The sequence below is a fragment of the Styela clava genome, chromosome 11 (assembly GCF_964204865.1).
Source record: "Styela clava chromosome 11, kaStyClav1.hap1.2, whole genome shotgun sequence".
Classification (NCBI taxonomy): Eukaryota; Metazoa; Chordata; class Ascidiacea; order Stolidobranchia; family Styelidae; genus Styela; species Styela clava.
The window spans coordinates 17,434,435-17,453,406 of record NC_135260.1 but is presented as its reverse complement, the minus strand read 5'-3'; the positions used below and the strand labels follow the sequence as shown (position 1 = coordinate 17,453,406).

At 34.4% G+C, this 18,972-nt stretch overlaps 1 protein-coding gene across 6 annotated transcripts; it reads left to right on the top strand.

The window, feature by feature from the left end:
• Positions 1 to 4,828: 4,828 nt before the first annotated feature.
• On the top strand, positions 4,829 to 18,279 carry LOC120347088 (uncharacterized). Of its 6 annotated transcripts, none has more exons than XM_039416927.2 (14): positions 4,829 to 5,205; positions 6,245 to 6,466; positions 6,899 to 6,972; positions 10,996 to 11,164; positions 11,248 to 11,369; positions 12,181 to 12,271; positions 12,727 to 12,809; positions 13,897 to 14,002; positions 14,112 to 14,359; positions 14,673 to 14,734; positions 14,998 to 15,085; positions 15,172 to 15,253; positions 15,917 to 15,988; positions 16,324 to 18,277. In XM_039416927.2, exons 1-14 carry the CDS (start codon positions 5,084 to 5,086, stop codon positions 17,183 to 17,185), a joined length of 2,403 nt encoding a protein of 800 aa, XP_039272861.2. In that variant the 5' UTR covers positions 4,829 to 5,083; the 3' UTR covers positions 17,186 to 18,277. The 6 variants fall into 6 exon arrangements, with proteins under 6 accessions (XP_039272861.2, XP_039272859.2, XP_039272863.2 ...); XM_039416925.2 differs by having other exon boundaries at positions 11,248 to 11,390; XM_039416926.2 differs by lacking the exon at positions 12,727 to 12,809 and adding an exon at positions 13,509 to 13,579 and having other exon boundaries at positions 4,830 to 5,205; positions 11,248 to 11,390; positions 16,324 to 18,274.
• Positions 18,280 to 18,972: the final 693 nt, after the last annotated feature.

Genomic DNA, 18,972 nt, shown 5'->3' with positions numbered 1-18,972 from the left:
GTGATTCCCACGGATTTATATAAAATGTTTTAATCTTGGCTTCATCCAGTGTTCCGTTTAGAGAATATTTCCATTTAGTGGTCTCAAAAACGTATCATGCGTGATGCATTAAAAGTGCCACATTTAAATGGCATTTGTAAATGTTTTTCTATAAGTAAAACGACGAAGTAAAAATTTCCATTTCTGGTCTGTGTGAAAAACTTGTGATTCGTCGGCCATCTGTTTGGTTTTTAACTTTCTAAAAATATGTGCGGCCAGCCAAGACTTGCAATCCTTATTTTGGCCCGCGAGCGACAAAAGGTTGCCGACTATAGAGGTTGGTCTGGCTTGATTATAGCAGTTAATCGTTTTATATAGTAACTCATTAAAAACATTCTGCTTATGTGTTACCGATGTTTTCTCAAACTCTAAATCACGTTCCACAAATTCAAACATTATTTGCGGCTTACAATTGCAAAAGAAACTTGGAAGCCGAGTGGTATTTTTGCATGTCAACAAAAAGTTCAAATACTTACATATTGCTATACCTTGACGTAAATTGTAGATCAAAAGTCTACGTAACTGAAGTAATTAATTGTTCGTAGTTTTCCTAAATTTGACAAATAAATTTCTCATGGCGAAACCAATACCTAAAATTGTTCCTGTGAATCAGTATATGGGTACAACGGTGACGAACGCTTAAAGTGTCGCAAAGATTCAGCTTGATGGCAAACCTCTTCTGAATTTCATAAAACATAGTCATATGTATGATCATTTTTTCATAAAACAATACAAATATGTTTGAAAAATTGGTTTTGCTGAAGCAATGCAAAAGTCATAATTATTAGAACACTTTTCACCATAATAATGCCTATATTTTTTTGAAAAAGATAAGAAATCACGATATATAGCTATATATTAATTTATCTCAGCCAGGGTTTTCCAAACTCAATGTTAATAGGTAGCCTACACTTTGAACAGTTTATAGATGGTTCTTGTACCCCTAATTGCCATGCGTGCTGTGATTGAACAAAATGACTCAAGTGAACTACGAATGTAGACTCGGTAGTTGCTGTACATGTAGTCAAAGATTCTACTAAGGTGAAAATTTGACTTTCTAAAGAGTTGCTAAACTAAGGTTATCATATTATTTACACCAACTATATACATTTTACTAGGTGATAAATTAATTTAGGGCAGATTAGAAGTTATGAAAAGTTTAATTCTTATACTCAAATACTCAACCACCGTACCCCTTGAAAGCACGAAATGCAAAACGAATCGAAGAAGCTATTCATCAACCCCCGTCCCCATCCCACATCTCGCGACTAGATATTGGTATTATACCGCCGGGTTTCCTAGTGACAAGTCGTTTAATTACAGTCTTGAGTTCTCAAACGTCCTTGATAAAGAGAGGTCTCATAAATAGCATAGATTGGTCTAAATCTGGTCCTGCCTTTACCAATGCTAACCACCACCATCGGGGACCACCGGACCATAGCGCCGGTCGTCAATATTTTCTTCGGGAAAGTGGGTCACAATAATTTTTTTCCGGTTTCATTCATGCTCATTATACGTTCAGGAAATAAGATTGATTAAAATCTACTATTTAGAATTGTGTATAGATGGAGATTGAGAAATGTAAATTAGAACTTAAAACGTGGGCTGTGCAGTGTATTCGTTTGTGTCGTTGACCCTCACTGAGGAGCATGAATTTGTCGGGAGAAATGTTCTGTGTGTACAAAAAAGCGTCCGTTGGGAGAAAAAAATCTCTATTCTGCTAAAGGCAGTTTATAAACTGGATTGCTGAGGGATTTTCCTTTCAATAATGTAGGCCTTAGGAGTGGTTCATGGGAGAATGTTTCTCTTGTCACTGTTACACATGGGGATGGCGTTAGGAGAATCCGCCAAAATCTGCCGTGGGTCATTACTCTTTCGGGTAGCATGAGAAGATTCTGCATTCAGCTCTTATGCAGAATAGAGTTGAAAATTTTATTTGCCAATCATGACCGATGATGCATTTATCCCTCGCAACCCGCCCCCGTGTGCACTCGGATATTATATTACAAGAAATATGTCTTGACTTGAATAAAGGCGATTTGTGACGAGGATGTGTGTTACTACAATACATACCAGCTATTGCTTTTGGCGGCAATTGGGAAATGGTAGCGAAATTCCTTCGCCAGCGTATTTTGACACTATTCGTTCTGATTTCCGAGGCAACATACAAGACAGGTCCTTCTTGTTTTTTATTACCTCTTGTACGCGATTGAATGTTTCATGGGGTGAATTTCTCCTTAAATAGTATGACGTAGCACATTCGTTTGTGTGGTCGACAGCGGTCGTCGATCGAATTATTTCAAGTCAGTTAGGTGAATTGCTAAAAAATTCAAATCTCTTCGATTTCCGTCATGCCATTTATCAGCCAGACGTCGAAATGTGAATAAGGCAGATCTAGTCATATGTGACTTTTTAGCGGACCGCGCTCTCACGCCAGGTATGACAGGGGGACGGACATTGCTCATACTGCGTAGTTTGTGTTTGAAATGCCAATTTATGTTTCTCATCCAGGTGTCTCAAAATTTAATCACGTCGCGATAAGCCTTGTCCACGCCCGTCTCAAACGTAACTGACTCAAGTCAAGTTGACGATTCTTTTATGTAGTATCTATTTTTACTTCTATTTTACGTTCAACCAATACTTATATCAAACAGGAATCACCCCTCCCGCATTCTTGTTCAATTACATCGAATGAGAAGCTCATTATTATTAACATAATAGTTATGAGTGCGTGAAGCATTACGTAATGTCATTAAAACTATAAGGGCATGTGTAATTCCATGAAATTCAATACACTAATTATAAGTTGATACTGATGTATGATTTTATTTATTTAAGTCATAATATCAATGTACTCGTGTAAAACATGGAGCTCATTCGTGAGAACATGATCTTCGTCGCCGAGAGACTGGTACTGAAAATTATGTTTAGATGCCGTCTGTTTACCGTTTAACGCGATGAATTCGTGCCAACAAATAGTAAGAAAGATAATCTGGAAGAGATCTGTATAGCTCCGTCGAATGTTGCGCGTCAAAATAAGAAGGTAAATGTATCAAATGATGGAAAAAAGATATACGGTACATTGATTACATAATTCAAGTTCTTTATTCATCTCTGATATCGCAAGTCAAGTAAAACTTAGCGTGGTCTATCTCTAGTTTTTACTGTAGTGATTAGAAAAATACATCGAAATTCACGTTGTATTATTTCAATCATAAATAAATTACATACCCAATCACTGGTCATGACTGAATCGCAGAAAACGCTTCTCTAATTCATTCATGCTTATTCAAAGAATGAAAATATGGATCTTTAATTGACACCTTCGTATCTAGAAAACCCCTTTGGCTATTTTCTGATCCATTTTTATCGACAGCTTCTCTCAATAGCACTCGATACCGTCATAGTACGTCGTCAGTTTACGCAACGTCCAAATAAAAAGTGACGCAACGACAATATTGGCACATTACGTACGCGACCGGTCAGCGTTATGGTGCCAAGTTTCGTTGACAGTGATGAGGAAGCAAGATGTTCTATTAGACAATAGTTTGTAGAACAAATATATATTATATATCAACAGACTATAAATAAGTAATGGTATATAAAAAAAAGATGAAGACGAAGTCCAGGTGAGATTCAATGATAATGAATCGGGATAAATTTGGCTTGAGTGACAGTAGTAGTATTGAAATTCATTCGTTTCGTACAAAAATAAAACGTGTAGAATTTTAATAATATTTTGTTAATAATGTTAATATTTTGAAAACAAAATGTCAGCATATTCAAAATATATCGGGCTGAATTTTTTTTAAGTTTATCGTAGAACTATATATTTTGAAATCTCGCTGTTATAATTTCGACTTGAAACCCTGGGGCAAAAAAATGGATTTTAGCTGTTGTGTGTATAGTCTATATTGCGCAATCGGTAGAAATAATATACTAATAAAAAAGAGACCCTTCCCCGGCCTGAAATTGTGTATTGTGCTTTTCGAACCCGACCGGCGGTTGGCTAGTTCTAGTAAATGTGTGTAAGTCTGTAAGTAGGTTTTTGTAATGACGTAGGCTACAGCGTTGAAGTGCCGAATTGGACTGTAGTAGAAAAAATACTATAACATCGCTGAAATTAGATCTCGCTGCCCGTGTTGACCCACTCGAATAGGCGAAAGCATCGTTGCGTCGCAAGAAATTCGTATCTTTCCGCCTGGGCTGCTTAACATGGCTTTCAACATTCGATTTCTCGCTTATAGTTAGGTGGTTGCGAAGGGGTTTCTTGGGGTGGTCGTGTTTGATGTGCCTTCAGGTAAATAGTCATACAAATGATACAATGTTACGGTATAGCATAAATGCAACAAATGTTTACCAATCATGATAACAAATAATTTCTAATGTTTACAGTAGGTGAGTATCGTTCAATAGAATAAATTCATATGATATATTGGAATCTTGCCCAAGGAAATAACATTAGAAAATCAAACATATAAATAGACAGAAGGCTGGAAGAAGTGTAGTCTGATAGTTATAGAGTTAATACTCTCTGACTCTAGTAGTAGTTTATTTCAGTATTTCACAGTTCAATGTACAGATGTACCCTACTGTATGAGTGCAGGGGTGAGGGAAAATGTGGGTATGGTAGTCTAGTTCAGCATTATTTTAGGATATTGATCATGCTTTACTTCATAGATCTGTAGATTATATAAAGTTTCTAGTTAGTCGTATTTTATTACTGTTCTTAGATTAAGTCAAGTCATAAAAATCAAAATATACTTATACTATTATTATACTATACTATTAAAGTGAACTAATAGTTTCATTTTTCAGAAATATTAATTATATTGTGTAAACTGAAAAACTGATCATTTAAGTTTAATTTTAATTCTTTTCAATATCACAACGAAACTTATTTACCGTACATTATTCAAGAAAATAATTTCCAACCCCCAACTTCGGATTTTTATTTCAACTGAAAAAGCATAAAATTGTTGGAACCAGAGAAAAAACAAGTGGCGGAAGCTATTGGAAGTTAGTAACTGAGAGATTTCTCGGAATGGCACTGCTCGAACAATGTATTGTGATTGTATTGAGTCTCATCATTTCATTAAACTATGTCAACTCACAAAATTGTATTCCACCTCCGAAAGGAATGAACATTGAAGAACAAGCATATCGGTAAATACAGAAATAGTTAACATTTATGGTTTGATTATATTACTATTTCTGATTTGACACACAATATGACTAATTTTTGTGGATTTTGAGTTAATTGATGCTAAAAATAGTATTCCGTTGCCATAATCACGACCATTTTTACCAGATTCAACTATATAATGGGACAAAAGAATTTCTAATTCTGTAATTAGTGAATGTAATTTCTGACTTAATCAAATTCAGATTTTGGAATTAAAATTTCGTGGAATTACACGATAATGCCACTGCAAAGAGTCTGCTTATTTTAATATTTTATAATCTTTTTATGTAAAATGTCCTATTTGGTATACTGATTTTTTATTAACTACTAAAGAGGTTACATGTTATGTTTTTGTATAGAATATGGTTGAAATATCCAGATATTAACCACCAGTGCGGTTTAATAAGTATATAATTGTTCAGAGGGTAGATGTTTTAAAACTTACTAGCAAAATTTTGGTAGGTTTAGATCCTGCATGAAGGAAGGTTTCTTTTTCTTCCATCCATAAATCGTTTGATTGTTTTCGATGATTAACACTTAGTGTTGTCTGCATTCTGAAACACCAATGCCAATATGCAATATGATATGTCAATGATAATTAAAGTTGACATATGAATGGAATATGTCTCCTGGGATTTATATAAAATAATGTCATCTATGTTCAAACGTTTGCTCATAAGTTACGATATTGCAAGTTGAACGTTATGAGAGTTGCATACTGATATTTTATATGCTTGATGCACATTAATAACTCGCCATGTTCAGCCGAATTGTATTAAGCCAATTTCACATGAATCTACATGTATCCTATTTTGAATACTTAATATTTAATTAAGGAAATACAATATGAACATTAATTATTATAAAAAAACAATTTATAAAGTATAGTAAGATCACAAACCTGAAAGTTGGCGAAATATAGGAGTTGCACCAAGCTGAATATCAGCTCACTGCAGAAAATGCCGAATGCAGAAGTTTCAAAGACTGATGTTTCTAATTGAGTGTTTTGTTTTGTTTTAGGTCATCAGTTGTTGTCAAAGTTAAAGTCACAGCCCCTGGTAAAGTGAATCATACAGCGGTCATAACTGAAGTATATGCAACAAAAAATGGTGGACTGAAGAAGACTGATGTAATAACATTTGGTCCAGTAAAGAAAGGGAAAGAATGCCCGCGTATCAAGAAAAACTCCAATCTTATTTTATTTTTGGAAGAACCAAGTACAACCGACCCAAAATTTTACAGGTATCTTATGATTGATTTTACCAAGAATCAGTACCTCTTACTACCTATTGGATATCATTGAATTATCCGATAAGTGTACAATTACAGTGGAGAGAATTGGCATTTCTACTGTAAATAATACTAGCTCTTTATATCATTAATATAGTCATACTTCATTTTTAGCCCAGAAATTTCTAGTACAATTTTATTTTTCCTCTAAATAATCTGTTCATCAGGCATGAAAAAAAAAATAGTTCATGAATTTTATTCACAATTTGACTAAAGAGACTTATATTCAGTATTACATACCTATATCATGAAAATAAAGTTGGAAACAGAATTTTATTGCACAAGTGTTGAAGCTATGTTGAATAAAGTGGTTTGGTGTTACCCTGATTGAATAGAGTATTTTATGCCCTATTCCAAATGTATTGTTATTTTTTCTTAATATAGAATCAAGTATAATCCTCATACAAAAATGAACGTAGCCAAGAAATTGAAGAAAAAAATATTGTGCAAAGGATGCTGTGAGTCAATTTTTATTTATTTTTTGTGATACTTCAGAATGTCTTTGCCTGACTTTGGTGTGTTAATGTGCATCATGCTGTGATGTCTGATGCTTGGTGATGCTGATTCCTCCGCATTTTGTTAAATTTCAAATAGGCTTTCCTCTGTCTAATTATTTTTACATCAACTAGTTTTAGGCAACAGCCAAAATACCATGCTATTTATTTTTTACATTTGTCAGTCAGAAAAAGTTATGTCATGAAAATTCAGTATATCTACGCGATATACTATGGTTGTGACATTTCAACGGCGCCTACTCTTTATTTACCTTTCTTCAGCAAATACCACCGCAGGAATTTTACGATCAACAAAATACTATTGTAAACAATTAGTTTTCTGGTGTTAGAGTAATATATTATTTAGGCAGCTGCATGCTGATCATCTATAAGCGAAATATCGTATTATATTTTCCATATTCAAGATTTCTATTTGAGTTATTCTTGGTGGGTCTTGTCATTTTATTGTACGAGGTAGGGTTGAAAGGATGTGACATTAAACCTATATAATTAGGATATTTCTAAAAACAGAATATAAGGGCCTTATTTTAGAATGATATTCAATTTTTCCCTACCTCGCCAGGTTAATATTTTTTAAATGACAGCAGTAACTTAATAGGTGCAATATCGTAAAAATTCAATCAGGTAAAAAGGATTTCCATGTTGCTTTTAGCACTCAGTCAATCAGAGAGATGTCCCTAATACATCTTATTCATATTTTGATGTTTTTTTCTATAAGATAAGTGATAAAAGCAGTTCCCCCTAAGATCAGTTTCTTGTTTTTGTTTGTTTTACTAAGAAAACTGTTATGAATCAAACATCAAACAATGTCTCCTTGGAATTTATTTGTCATTGTCTGTTAGAGGAATGTCTGTTATTATTAACTGAAGACCGATAAATTCTATATGTGTGAATAAAACTATTTGTTCCTAATGTTTATTTTTCACATAAAATATAGGAAACCCCAATCCAGACCATAAAAGTGTTTAGATGTGTCCATTAGTGATAAATGTTTCCTCCATAGTATCTCTGCCAAAGTGTTGGCAACTGATTCTATGATACTCCAAAAACAATGATTCATAAATTAGCGGGCTTCCCCAATTTAAGAGAATAATGGGACAGCAAATTATGCCAAATTGTGTGAAAAAACACTTGTAGCAGTATCATAGCGATGCTATTGTTGTCAGTTAAGTGCTCTTAATAATGGGAATTCAACTCCTTCTATGTCCTATACTTGGAAAAGTTCCGTAAAGATATCGCAGTCAGGCCCGCACTTCTTGCCTTAGTGGTGATGCAATTTCCTAGACTCGCCATACTCGACGGCTTAATCACACGGGTATTTTTAGCAAATTGAGGTCATCCGTTCGCAGTTGAGTTTTCAAGTCATCAATGACGAAATTCGATCGCGTTTCATTGGCTCAACAGTTTCCTGTATGAGGCAGTCATTACAAATTGCAGGAATATCAATTTCCTCAACAACCGCAAAAACGATTATTAAATTTATTCAGTGAAGTGTTGGAAACCTATGATTCGGCCTGTGGAGGTTTTCGTGCGTGGGATCGGAGACGCTTATGACGATATGTTAACATCGAACTATATTTGAGTAGCAGTCGTTCATAATCATAAACCTCCAAATATTATGCTGTTTGTAAGCTGCAATATTTTTAGGAAGTTCGTCTCGTTTTTTGGTTACTAGGCGTTGACATTGGCGGCTTCGATTTTAACTTAGCAATATCCTCGTTGTCCCATGATGAGTCGCACCCTCGTATGTCAAAATTAATATGTTTTCAAACATTAAACAAGGAAAGGCACACCTTGTCACCGTAAAAGGATGACACACCTCTATTTCCCCCTTGATGCGTAGCCGGTTAACAACTATTATAGGAAATACATTATGTATATCGTTACATCAGTTTATTCTCGCTGGATTACCCACTGCTCAGCATATGTCTTTTATGTCGAACTTGGCATTAAATATTATTCATTGAACTGTTTATCATGTTAAACAAAACCTAATTTTTGGTGGTAAAATGAATTATAAAACTGGCAGATGGGAGTAAATGTCGTAAAAGTGTCATCCATCTTCTCATTCACATCGGAACAGTAAAATATTTTATTGACCTATTTTTTTAAATAAGTTGTGTTATTCGGGTTTGTCGCGATAATCCGATCGGTCGGTTCCGCAGCGTGAAACCGTGTTATGGTTTCTGGCTATTTATAACCTACAGAGACGATTTATTTTTATCTCTCTTGCCAATGTATTTATGTGCACATGTATTTATAGTGCGAGATTGAGAATCCTTTCGCATTTCAAGGAATAATGAAAGCTGAACATTGTTGTCAATTTGCTCTTATTATATATAAGTTACATTCTTATTTTTAGTCTGAAGGAGTCGTAACATTTTTCGGTTACTCCTGGATACGATACACAAGTATGGTATTTAGCAGAATGTCTATTACATGTAGTCGAAATACGTTTTCACATGACAATGTGAGGTTTCCATAATAACATTGTTAACCATTCCAAATATTTTGTTCCATTGTCGCTTCGGGGACCTCGAGTGGGGATAACAACCCGTGACATTCCTGTTTTTGGTGAATCGGCGCTGTCGACGCCGTTGCGTAATTGAATTGAACATCACGTGAAGGCGTTGGTTTTTCACTAGGTAACAACCGCCGCCCGGCCCTTTGTGGCATTTTGCCGCCCACGCGCCTGCCAGCGGATATGAAATTCCTTTGGTGGAGCTGTTCAACAAACGTACCTGTATACACAAACCTTTACTAATGTAAACTACATCAGACGTATGCTCACGTGTGATATCATTTTAATAATTTGAAAAGCGTTTTTTATCATCTGTCTTATGAGAGTTTACTTTTATCATTTACCCCGCTCCTTGAGGGCCGAACAAGTGCTTTGATCATCGCTATCGTCATCATTATCATTTATCGTTCGTGTGCTGGAACGACTTGAGTATCCGTCTTCTATCTTCACGTCACCGTTTTGGTATTTGCGAAACAAAAGAAACTACAAAAGACATCGGGATACTATTACAATAAAAAAATAATTGAAGTTTTACTCGTAGTATCACAACCGGCAAATTTATGTTAAAGCCCCATGTATCATATAGCGTTGGCCACAGATAGAGTTGATGTCGGTTTTTATTATTTATGTATGTATCGAGTTTGTACGATTACATAGTACATTCTAAAAAAATACTTTTGGCGCATTTATATTAGCTATTGAAGGTATGATCGGTATGTCATTTCTTGATATTGTCATCAGAGGAAAAGTACCCATACTCTTGCTAAATACACATTCTATGGTTTCTATACAAAAGATCGTACATTCTACAAAGCTTCTTATCTCATTTTTACGCCGACGTCATGCCGTTCTTCGCGACCTCACGCTCGAAATGGAATATGTCTGTTATTTTATGGGTTGGACTATATTGTCTGTATGTACGTAACGCACCCCGCCTCAAGCGTATTGTTTTCAAATATTGCGTGGTACAATGTTCTATTTTACTGTTTTGACATCATCGCTAAATTTTGCGTAGGCAGATTATAATAAGCCATGCACCATAGCAACCTGAGCGTCAGTCTTGTTTGAGTAACGACATTTTCATATGGCCACAGTGATTAACTTGCGGTAGATGTAACATTTTTGTGGGTATAGTTATTCCATCCATATCAATATAAACACGCATATAAAACAATTACCAAATGACTTTGAACACACTATATAATATAAAAGTTAGTGCATTGATTTTTTTTAAAAGGTTCTTTGCAAGTATAATAAACATAAAAGGTGAAATTTATCTGTTTTGATGAGTATTTTTTTAAATTGATTTTAGAATTTTGAAAAAAGATTTTAAATTAATTTTATGAAAAAAAAAAGTTTATATTATTAATTTATCAGTGTATGATGAGTCTGTTTTTCTCTACATCTCAACGTTAAATCGTTGACATCTAATTCTTCATCTATAGTTAAAGCTCCACAAATAAAAGAGAAAAACAAAGAAAAAAGTTTGAAGGAGAATACAAAATTCACTTTCAAGTGTAAGATCAAAGGCAACCCGAAGCCAATGGCAGAAATCCTTAAAGATGGAAAAGCTATAAAAAAAGAAAAAGGAGTGAAGATAAAAATTAGTAAAAAGTATTGGCAGTTTTATCTTGAAAATAATTTAAGCTTCTATTTTCTGGCATCTGTCATAAACTTTCAATTTTTCTCATAACCAGGGGCGGTGGTGGCAGATTAATAATTAGTAAGTTGAAAATGCATCATTCCGGAACATATACATGCGGGACGGAAAATTTTTTAGGAAGTGCGGAAGTCTCTTACAAGCTTACTGTACTGAAAGGTGATGCAGCCCCTGATGAGGGTAATCAATCTATGGTGTTACTAACAATTTTCATATTTTTCTATTTGATTTCAAAGTCATCACATCAATGTTAATTGTGTGAAATATTGGACAACTGTCATGCATGAACTTTTGCACTTCTCATCCATTTTCAACTGATAATGAAGAATGGCATGTTTGTTATATTTATTTTACAATGACATATGTTAATTTTACTTGTTTTTATTTACGATTGAAAAATTTGGAATGAGTCCCAAGAGTTTACACTACAATTTATAGTGAAAAAAATACTCCCGAAGTATGTGAACCGAGATGGCGGACACCAGGACGTAGATGTGTACCCGGTTAGAGTTGGGCCATAATTTTAGGTTCAAATACTACGGGAGTCACTTGGCTGGTCCACGAACGCGTAATAGAACTAAAATAAGGAAAATTGGAATAAAATCATGTCCTAACTCTAACCTAGTACACGTACTACGTTCCGGCGTCTGCCTTCTTGGCTTACATACTGCGGGAGTACCATGAAAAATATAAATACCTAGTATATGGGTTTTAAATTTTTTTTCACAATTTTGTCAGAGGCAATCATTCGTGAAGTTGAGATGAGTTTTACTCACAGTATATATATTGTCAAATTGAATTTGTAATATAATGCACTTGCCTTGAAATAATTTTCTGCGCTGATACCGCCTCTATTACGAATCTTAATTCGTACAAGGTTGGGTTGTTGCACGTTACTAATTGAGCTTGAAATAATTTTTGATTCGACTTTTAAACGGTTCTTTAAAAATACTTTGTCCTATTTTTACAGATGATTGTGAGGAGTGTGGTTCAAGAGGGGATGGGTTTTGTGTTAATGGACGTTGTTGTATTGTTCCAGTTGTAAATGAAACCGCTTGCAGGTAAGTGATAGCAATGTTTCAGGGTTAAAAAAAAATTCACTGAATTATGCTCAGTTTGGTATGTATCACAGCTAATCACACTTTGGCAATATATGTAGTCGGTCTATACTAAACAATGTACGATCACTGCCTGAATTGACTAATATTTTGCCGAATATCAAATGTGATAATAAAATCAATGCTTTACTTGAGAATAGTCATCTCTGACTTGGCTGTCTGGTATGATATGCATTCAGTTTTCTTCATTTGCTGATTGATGTTCACACATTTCGTGCTTTTTATTTTGTTTTTATCACTTTTGTTAGTTTAAAAATACTGCACGTATTTCCATAACTTGCATGTTGGTGTATATGTATATACATATATGTTTTTAAAGCAAAACATCCATGATTGAGAAATCAAACATGGCTTGCGTCTACTTGTCAATCATTTTTTGGCTTTCTGTCTATCATAAGGTGCAAGAAAGGCTTTACTGGAAAGAGATGTGAAGAACCTTATATTAATGTGTTGAAAACGGAAGATACCGACAATAATCCTTGTATGTTTCCAAGTTTATATAGACATTGCACTTTATATAATATAGCTTATGATAGTTTCTATTGTACTAAACAATTGATTTATTACGGTAGTTTAAAAATGGTAAGAGGAAGGGATTTCTGATTAAAAATTTGAAGGGTTTTATTTCATTGCATGTTTGTGTTGGTGATCAATTGAACCCCAATCAGAAAATGAATATTGCACAATCACATATCTGAGTGTTCCGGCCCTGTAACTAAATATTTTGAGATTTCAGAAATTCTTCATATTATGTTTCTTGACCGAACCTGTAATTTTAGTCATTTTTTTGAAAAATGACAATGATCATTACTAAGCACGTTTATTTTAAAACTATTTGGACATTTTTGTTGTGGACACTCAATTTCAATGAAGTGCAGTTTCTGAATAGGTTTATTCATTATTTGTGATCTTTGTTTCATTGGAAAACAAAGGGTTTTGCTTGCATGCCGTTGCCGCTTTTAACGAACCAAAGGCTTGTTTTGTATTATCATGCATTTGTGACTGACTGACTCTCTTTCAATCATACCTTTCATTCTTTTTTTTATGATGCATCATACCAGACAGTCAAAATTGAGATTTGTTATTTCTTATACCTTACCGTAGTTTTTACAATAAAAAAATATGCATGTTGAAAGTGATAATCGAACAATTAAATCAAATTAATTTTGTTAAAATACAGATGTGATCCTAAATATCAGGGACAGAGGTGCGATGAAAAAAAAGTTCCTCTCATGCCAAGAAGTAACATAAGTATGTGTGAAACAATTTCTATCACTTGGTACTGATGTTCATTCCGTGATTCATCTCTTTTAAACATATACATTATGTTTTGCTAAAATATTTTCTCTGGTTTATTGATTGATTAGTAGCTTGCAAGCCTTTGGTACGTTTATTGGGGCAATGTATGTTTGCTTCATCATTGTTGTTTATGTTATTCTATAATATATTTATCATATCAATTTGCTGTTAACTATGTCAAAAGTAATTTTGTCAAGGTAGTGAAATCTCAAAATGTTAATGCTTATTGAATTAGTCTCACTGATGACTATTTCATTTCATAATTTTAGATATCATTGAAGCACGATATCATCAACAAACTATAGCAATAATGGGAGTTTGTATTGCATTACTCCTTGTTATCTTCATTTGCTATGTCGTGTACTGCAAGTTCAAGTAAGTGCTTTCATCTTGTTATTACTTCCGATGATTAGTCGGCTTATCTCTGAGCATGACGAATGCAGTATATTAAACTTTGAACTGATATAATATTTAAACATAACAGAAAAAGCCGTAGCCACTTGAGAAAGGAGCTAATTGAAAGGAATGGCCATGCAGGCGGAAGACCTGCCGATAGTATTCCAGAGAGGCAGATTTCTAATTCTAACACAGCAGGGATACTGGGAGATGAAGCAACCAGCAGGGATATTCAACTAACCAATTATCGCTCAACTAATCTGTCTGAACCTCGAGGAGCACTTTCCTTTGCTCAGAGACCACAAACATATGATGATGTCATATTGCCAGGACAAGGTACTTATGTCGGTCACAATATTGATAGCAGTTTATAATAAAAATAAGAACTCAAAATTATTCCCAATTCGGCTTAAACCTCTTGACAACAAGTATTACCACTGTCTACTGACATCATCACTGCAAGGATAAACCCACATATAGCTCATAGCAACTCTTTGATCTGTACTTTCTTCTTTTCAAATAAGGGCTTGAGAGCTTGTTCTGTGCAAACTTCTGTATGAAAAATCAGAAATCATGGCTTCGCTTTTGCTAAAATTTAAACTGTTTTAAACAAACTTATCTGTTTATATTTTCGTAATAACTTTTGCAGAATCGCAGCCTCTTGTTCAAGAGCCACCTGCCCATACTGGATATCACCTGAGACATGAAGAAGTAAGTAGACTAGTCTTTTACAGAGTACTCCCGTCCGCATTGTATGCATCATGTTACGATGTTAGGGTTAGTCCATAATTTTATTCTGGTTTTCCTTATTTTAGTTCTATTATGAGTTCATCCCCTGCCCATAGGTTCCAGTCCCACAACTTGATGTGAAATAGGCAAACAAAATCAGGTACCTCCATATTGGTACACACACTTCTGGAGCCCTTTCATAGTATTGAGTAAAAAACTGATGTATTTTATAAAAAATAATTTAGGCTCTTGCGGCATCCAGTCGGCAGCAAGCAGATGCAAGACCCAATGGCAGACGACGCAGAAGAAAAGGAGTTGCTATTGGTCACTCTGGTATTATTTTTTTTCACATTGCATTAATGAGTTTTTACTAAGTTACCGGTATGAGAACTTTGATTTTTTTCAACATTATATTACAGACGATCCGCAACATTCCGGGAGTGACTTGGAAAATATTAAAGGTTCAAGGAGAATAAATGAGTTGAAGTCATCAGGCCAAAAGTGAGTTATCTTCAACCATGACAATAATAAATCAATGTGATTTTGTGTCTGATCATTGTTTCAATCATTTCTTCATTTATTGCTCTTGTGAAACATATAGATTTGTTGACTTTCGATGCCAATTTTAATTTGTTACTTGGCAATTTCCTAAATAAAACTATTACCGTAATTATATTTAAAAATATTATAATTCTCGCAGACATAGCAACGGACCAAGCATATACCAATCCTCAATTGTCATACAGACTTGTTGACATACTAAATATAATGACCTGTAGATAAAGAATGTTTTAATGTTTATTGCTTGCTCATATCTGACTATCCAACACCCGTTTTGCAGTAATGCTTATTAGTAGTAGTAGTATTTAATGTTTTCTCATAGTCATCTTCCTCGGAAATAGCAGAAAAAGGAAGATCTTCTTGCCTGAATATAGTCAAATAATCAAAGCTAATATTTATTTTTTTTCAAAATTGTGCAAAACAAAACGATATTAGCTTGAAAATACTCTTTTTTAAATTTTCAAAAAAATTGTTTGGCATAGCAAGTTTTACTCAACTTGGACTTGGATGCATATCAGCATATGACTGGTTTTTCAATAAACACCAATCTAAGCAAGAACTAAAATGAAGATTAATAATAAATAAAATTTAATCTTTTCTCAGCTCTATGTCATCAAGTGCATCATCACTTGCTTCACGGGATTTGAAAAGACCAGCCATTCCACTTGATGAAAGGTATGGTATTAGTAATAGAACATAGGGCGACAAACAATTTTTTTATTTTTTGTCATTGTCGTGAAGAGAGAAAATTTAAAATAAACTGTTCCCCCAGACATTGGAAATGGGAGACTTGCATCAATGTTTATTCCATTCATAGCATGATTATAGCTAGCTTCAGATTCATGAGAAAACATAAAATTAAATTTTCTAATAATTCCTTGTAATAGCATCCACTTTTGCGTTTTATTTTCAATTTATAATCATAAGAAATCTTGAAACTGCGTCTCACAATCTTTTGTTGTAATTTCACTGTGATTACCGAACTTAAAGTTATCAAATTTTTATTTTAGACTATCAAACTTGGCAATGAAAGGAGTACACATGCCTCCAGCCTACAATAGTAGCAACAACAGAGATGAAGTTGACTCTCCAGACGCAAGACGTCAAAGCCTTGATAATACTCAGATGTCGCATGAATCACCACTCCAGGCAAGTGCCCCAGCGTCTAGCACGACATCAAGTAGTTTACCCACAAGTCCAACTAGCAGAGAACGAGTCCCTTCTTCTGTCAGTAGCAGTAGTGCACATCGTGTCACAACTTTTGACAATGAGGGTAGGATTGAAGAAGAAATGCTGGAGAGACAAGACAGTGCTCTGCAAAATGTAATGCCACATTCTCCAAACCTATCCCCTCAAAGTACAAATCAGCGCTTGCCACCACATGACATTTTTTCAGATCAAAATCTCAGAACGCCACCTTTTGCCTCACCTGGTTCAGATATCAGTACAGGTAGTCACAAAATGAGCCCTCATATGAAATCCCCATATCAAAATAAAAATATGCATGGGAATGTATATCCCTATTATGAACATAGTCCACACTATCCACACAGTCCATCTGCTTCTCGCCATGACAATAGGGATGAAAATTCTGGTCAGTTTTTTGGTCACGACGAACAGAGACTAAATCCACCTTCTAGTCCCAGGCAATACCAAGCCAACCCTGAAATGGGAATGGGCGTACCTTATCGTCCAGTAACTGTAGCATCTGCACGTCATCATCACTTGCCGCTACTAACAAAGGAAAAGCCTGAATTACAACAGATGCACAGTGAGATGATACCAATGGTTGGGTCAACAGTATCTCTTTCATCATCCAACAGTTCAAACACAACGGAAAGAAATCGAAATTCTCACAAAATAGAAGTTTGAATGTAACTACATGAATTTTCCAAAACAGTAAAATTCAAATGCTACAACCTAGTTTGAATAAGTGGTATTTGAGCTAAAGCACCAAGATGGTATGCTCATGAATTACTGAATTGTGGAAAAACTTATTTTATTTTTACTCATCAGTTATTTAAGTAACTTTTATTAGCATTTGTGAATTATTTTTTCACTCTTTATGCCTTATATTTATTATTTTTATAAAATCGCTGCCTCGGATCAGCGTGATTTTTAGATATCTTCAATCTTGTAGTCTGCTATTGTTTGTGTAAGTTTTTATAAACGAAAAGATTTGAAATGATCGTTAACAATTTGACTTGTGCCTTCCATCCCTATTATAAATTACCTATCCTATGTATGTAATGCTTGTTTTCTTCCTGAAGTTTACTGCAAGATCACCAATATTCTCTATGTTTATATATACACCATCATTACAAAATTTTGCCAATGATACATATGGAAATCTGTTTCGTTTTCTTTTATACTGTACATACTCTGTCAGTTTTAATGTAATGCCATTTTCATCAAGTTTCCTTCATAATATCATGAAATTGTAAAAGATTATATTAATATTAATTTTTTTCAGATATTTTCACTTTTTTCATAAACATTAAAACAACATGTGAAATAATCATCAAAAGATGTCTTAATCTCATATACAGTTTATACTCATACACAAAATGGAGGCGGTTATTCCTGTGGTTAACATGGTCCGTTGTTTACTTTCTTTTCAATCTAATACCCAGATTTAAGGTCGGAACTTGTTTGATTCCTTCATGTACCTGTGGGTATTGGTGACATGAAAAAATTTTTGTCAGTATGAGGCACTCATAATAGATTAGTAGGAAATAGTTATAGAAAACAATTTAGGCACCGAAATATAATTTTAATAGAGCTCTTAGAAGAGTCTACCATTGATGCGCAGACAACTACTGTATACATATTTAAACCCTCGAAACAGATGTAGATAGGTTAGGTTTTCCATATTATCCCCAGGAAGTGGAAAGACAATAAGACCATGCTAGTTAATGCACTAGCAAATAAAAGTATAGGATGTTCATCCACTTTCCTCTTTGAACTAGGCTCTGTGCAAGTGACTACTCAGGAAGTATTTGGTGTGTCCATTCACAAATTCTCTTTTCGCACAGATCGGAACTGGTTGTTACGAATTTAAATCCACGGCACCAAGTCGTTTAGAACGATTCAACGTGGCAATGGACGCAAGACGAACTTGAGCTTTTCAAAATGACAAAAATAAAAACATAATACAAAAGATTTTAAGCCCAGCAAAATCTATAAAGTGGAGATGGATTTTAATATAAGCATGAGTATAGTTTGAGATGAATAAATATCTACGAAGCGCCATATAAGATTTCAGTTCAAAGTTTTATAATCACATGCCATTGAAAGTATATATAAACAGGAATGGCTGTAAATGATCAATGGAGTTCGAGGTCGAAGCAGTGCTCATCAAAGCGCAATTTTTGGTCCGATCGGCGTCGATAACGTTCTTTTGGGTTAATTTTGTTTTACTTGCATATTTGTTTTAGTTAGCGTGACGTGATATTCAGTCGGTGAACATCTTCATATCGGTTTCGCAAATTTTCTCTATAGAATTCTACACGAATTGTGCTATGAAGACATCGATGTTTTACGTTGAAGATAATTAGAGGAGTGAATTCGCAACCCAAATTACCGATTCCATGTGGAGGATGGTGAAAAAATAGGCGCATCAGAAGTATGTGTATCAGTGTGAAGGTAACTAATTTTGT

Bases quoted from the DNA above. Each gene is read 5' to 3' on its own strand.
- LOC120347088 (XM_039416925.2), top strand. From the start codon at position 5,084: ATGGCACTGCTCGAACAATGTATTGTGATTGTATTGAGTCTCATCATT. The intron at 14,360-14,672 runs GTACTTATGTCG...TAACTTTTGCAG, and splicing joins TGTCATATTGCCAGGACAAG to AATCGCAGCCTCTTGTTCAA. The intron at 15,086-15,171 runs GTATTATTTTTT...ATTATATTACAG, and splicing joins AGTTGCTATTGGTCACTCTG to ACGATCCGCAACATTCCGGG.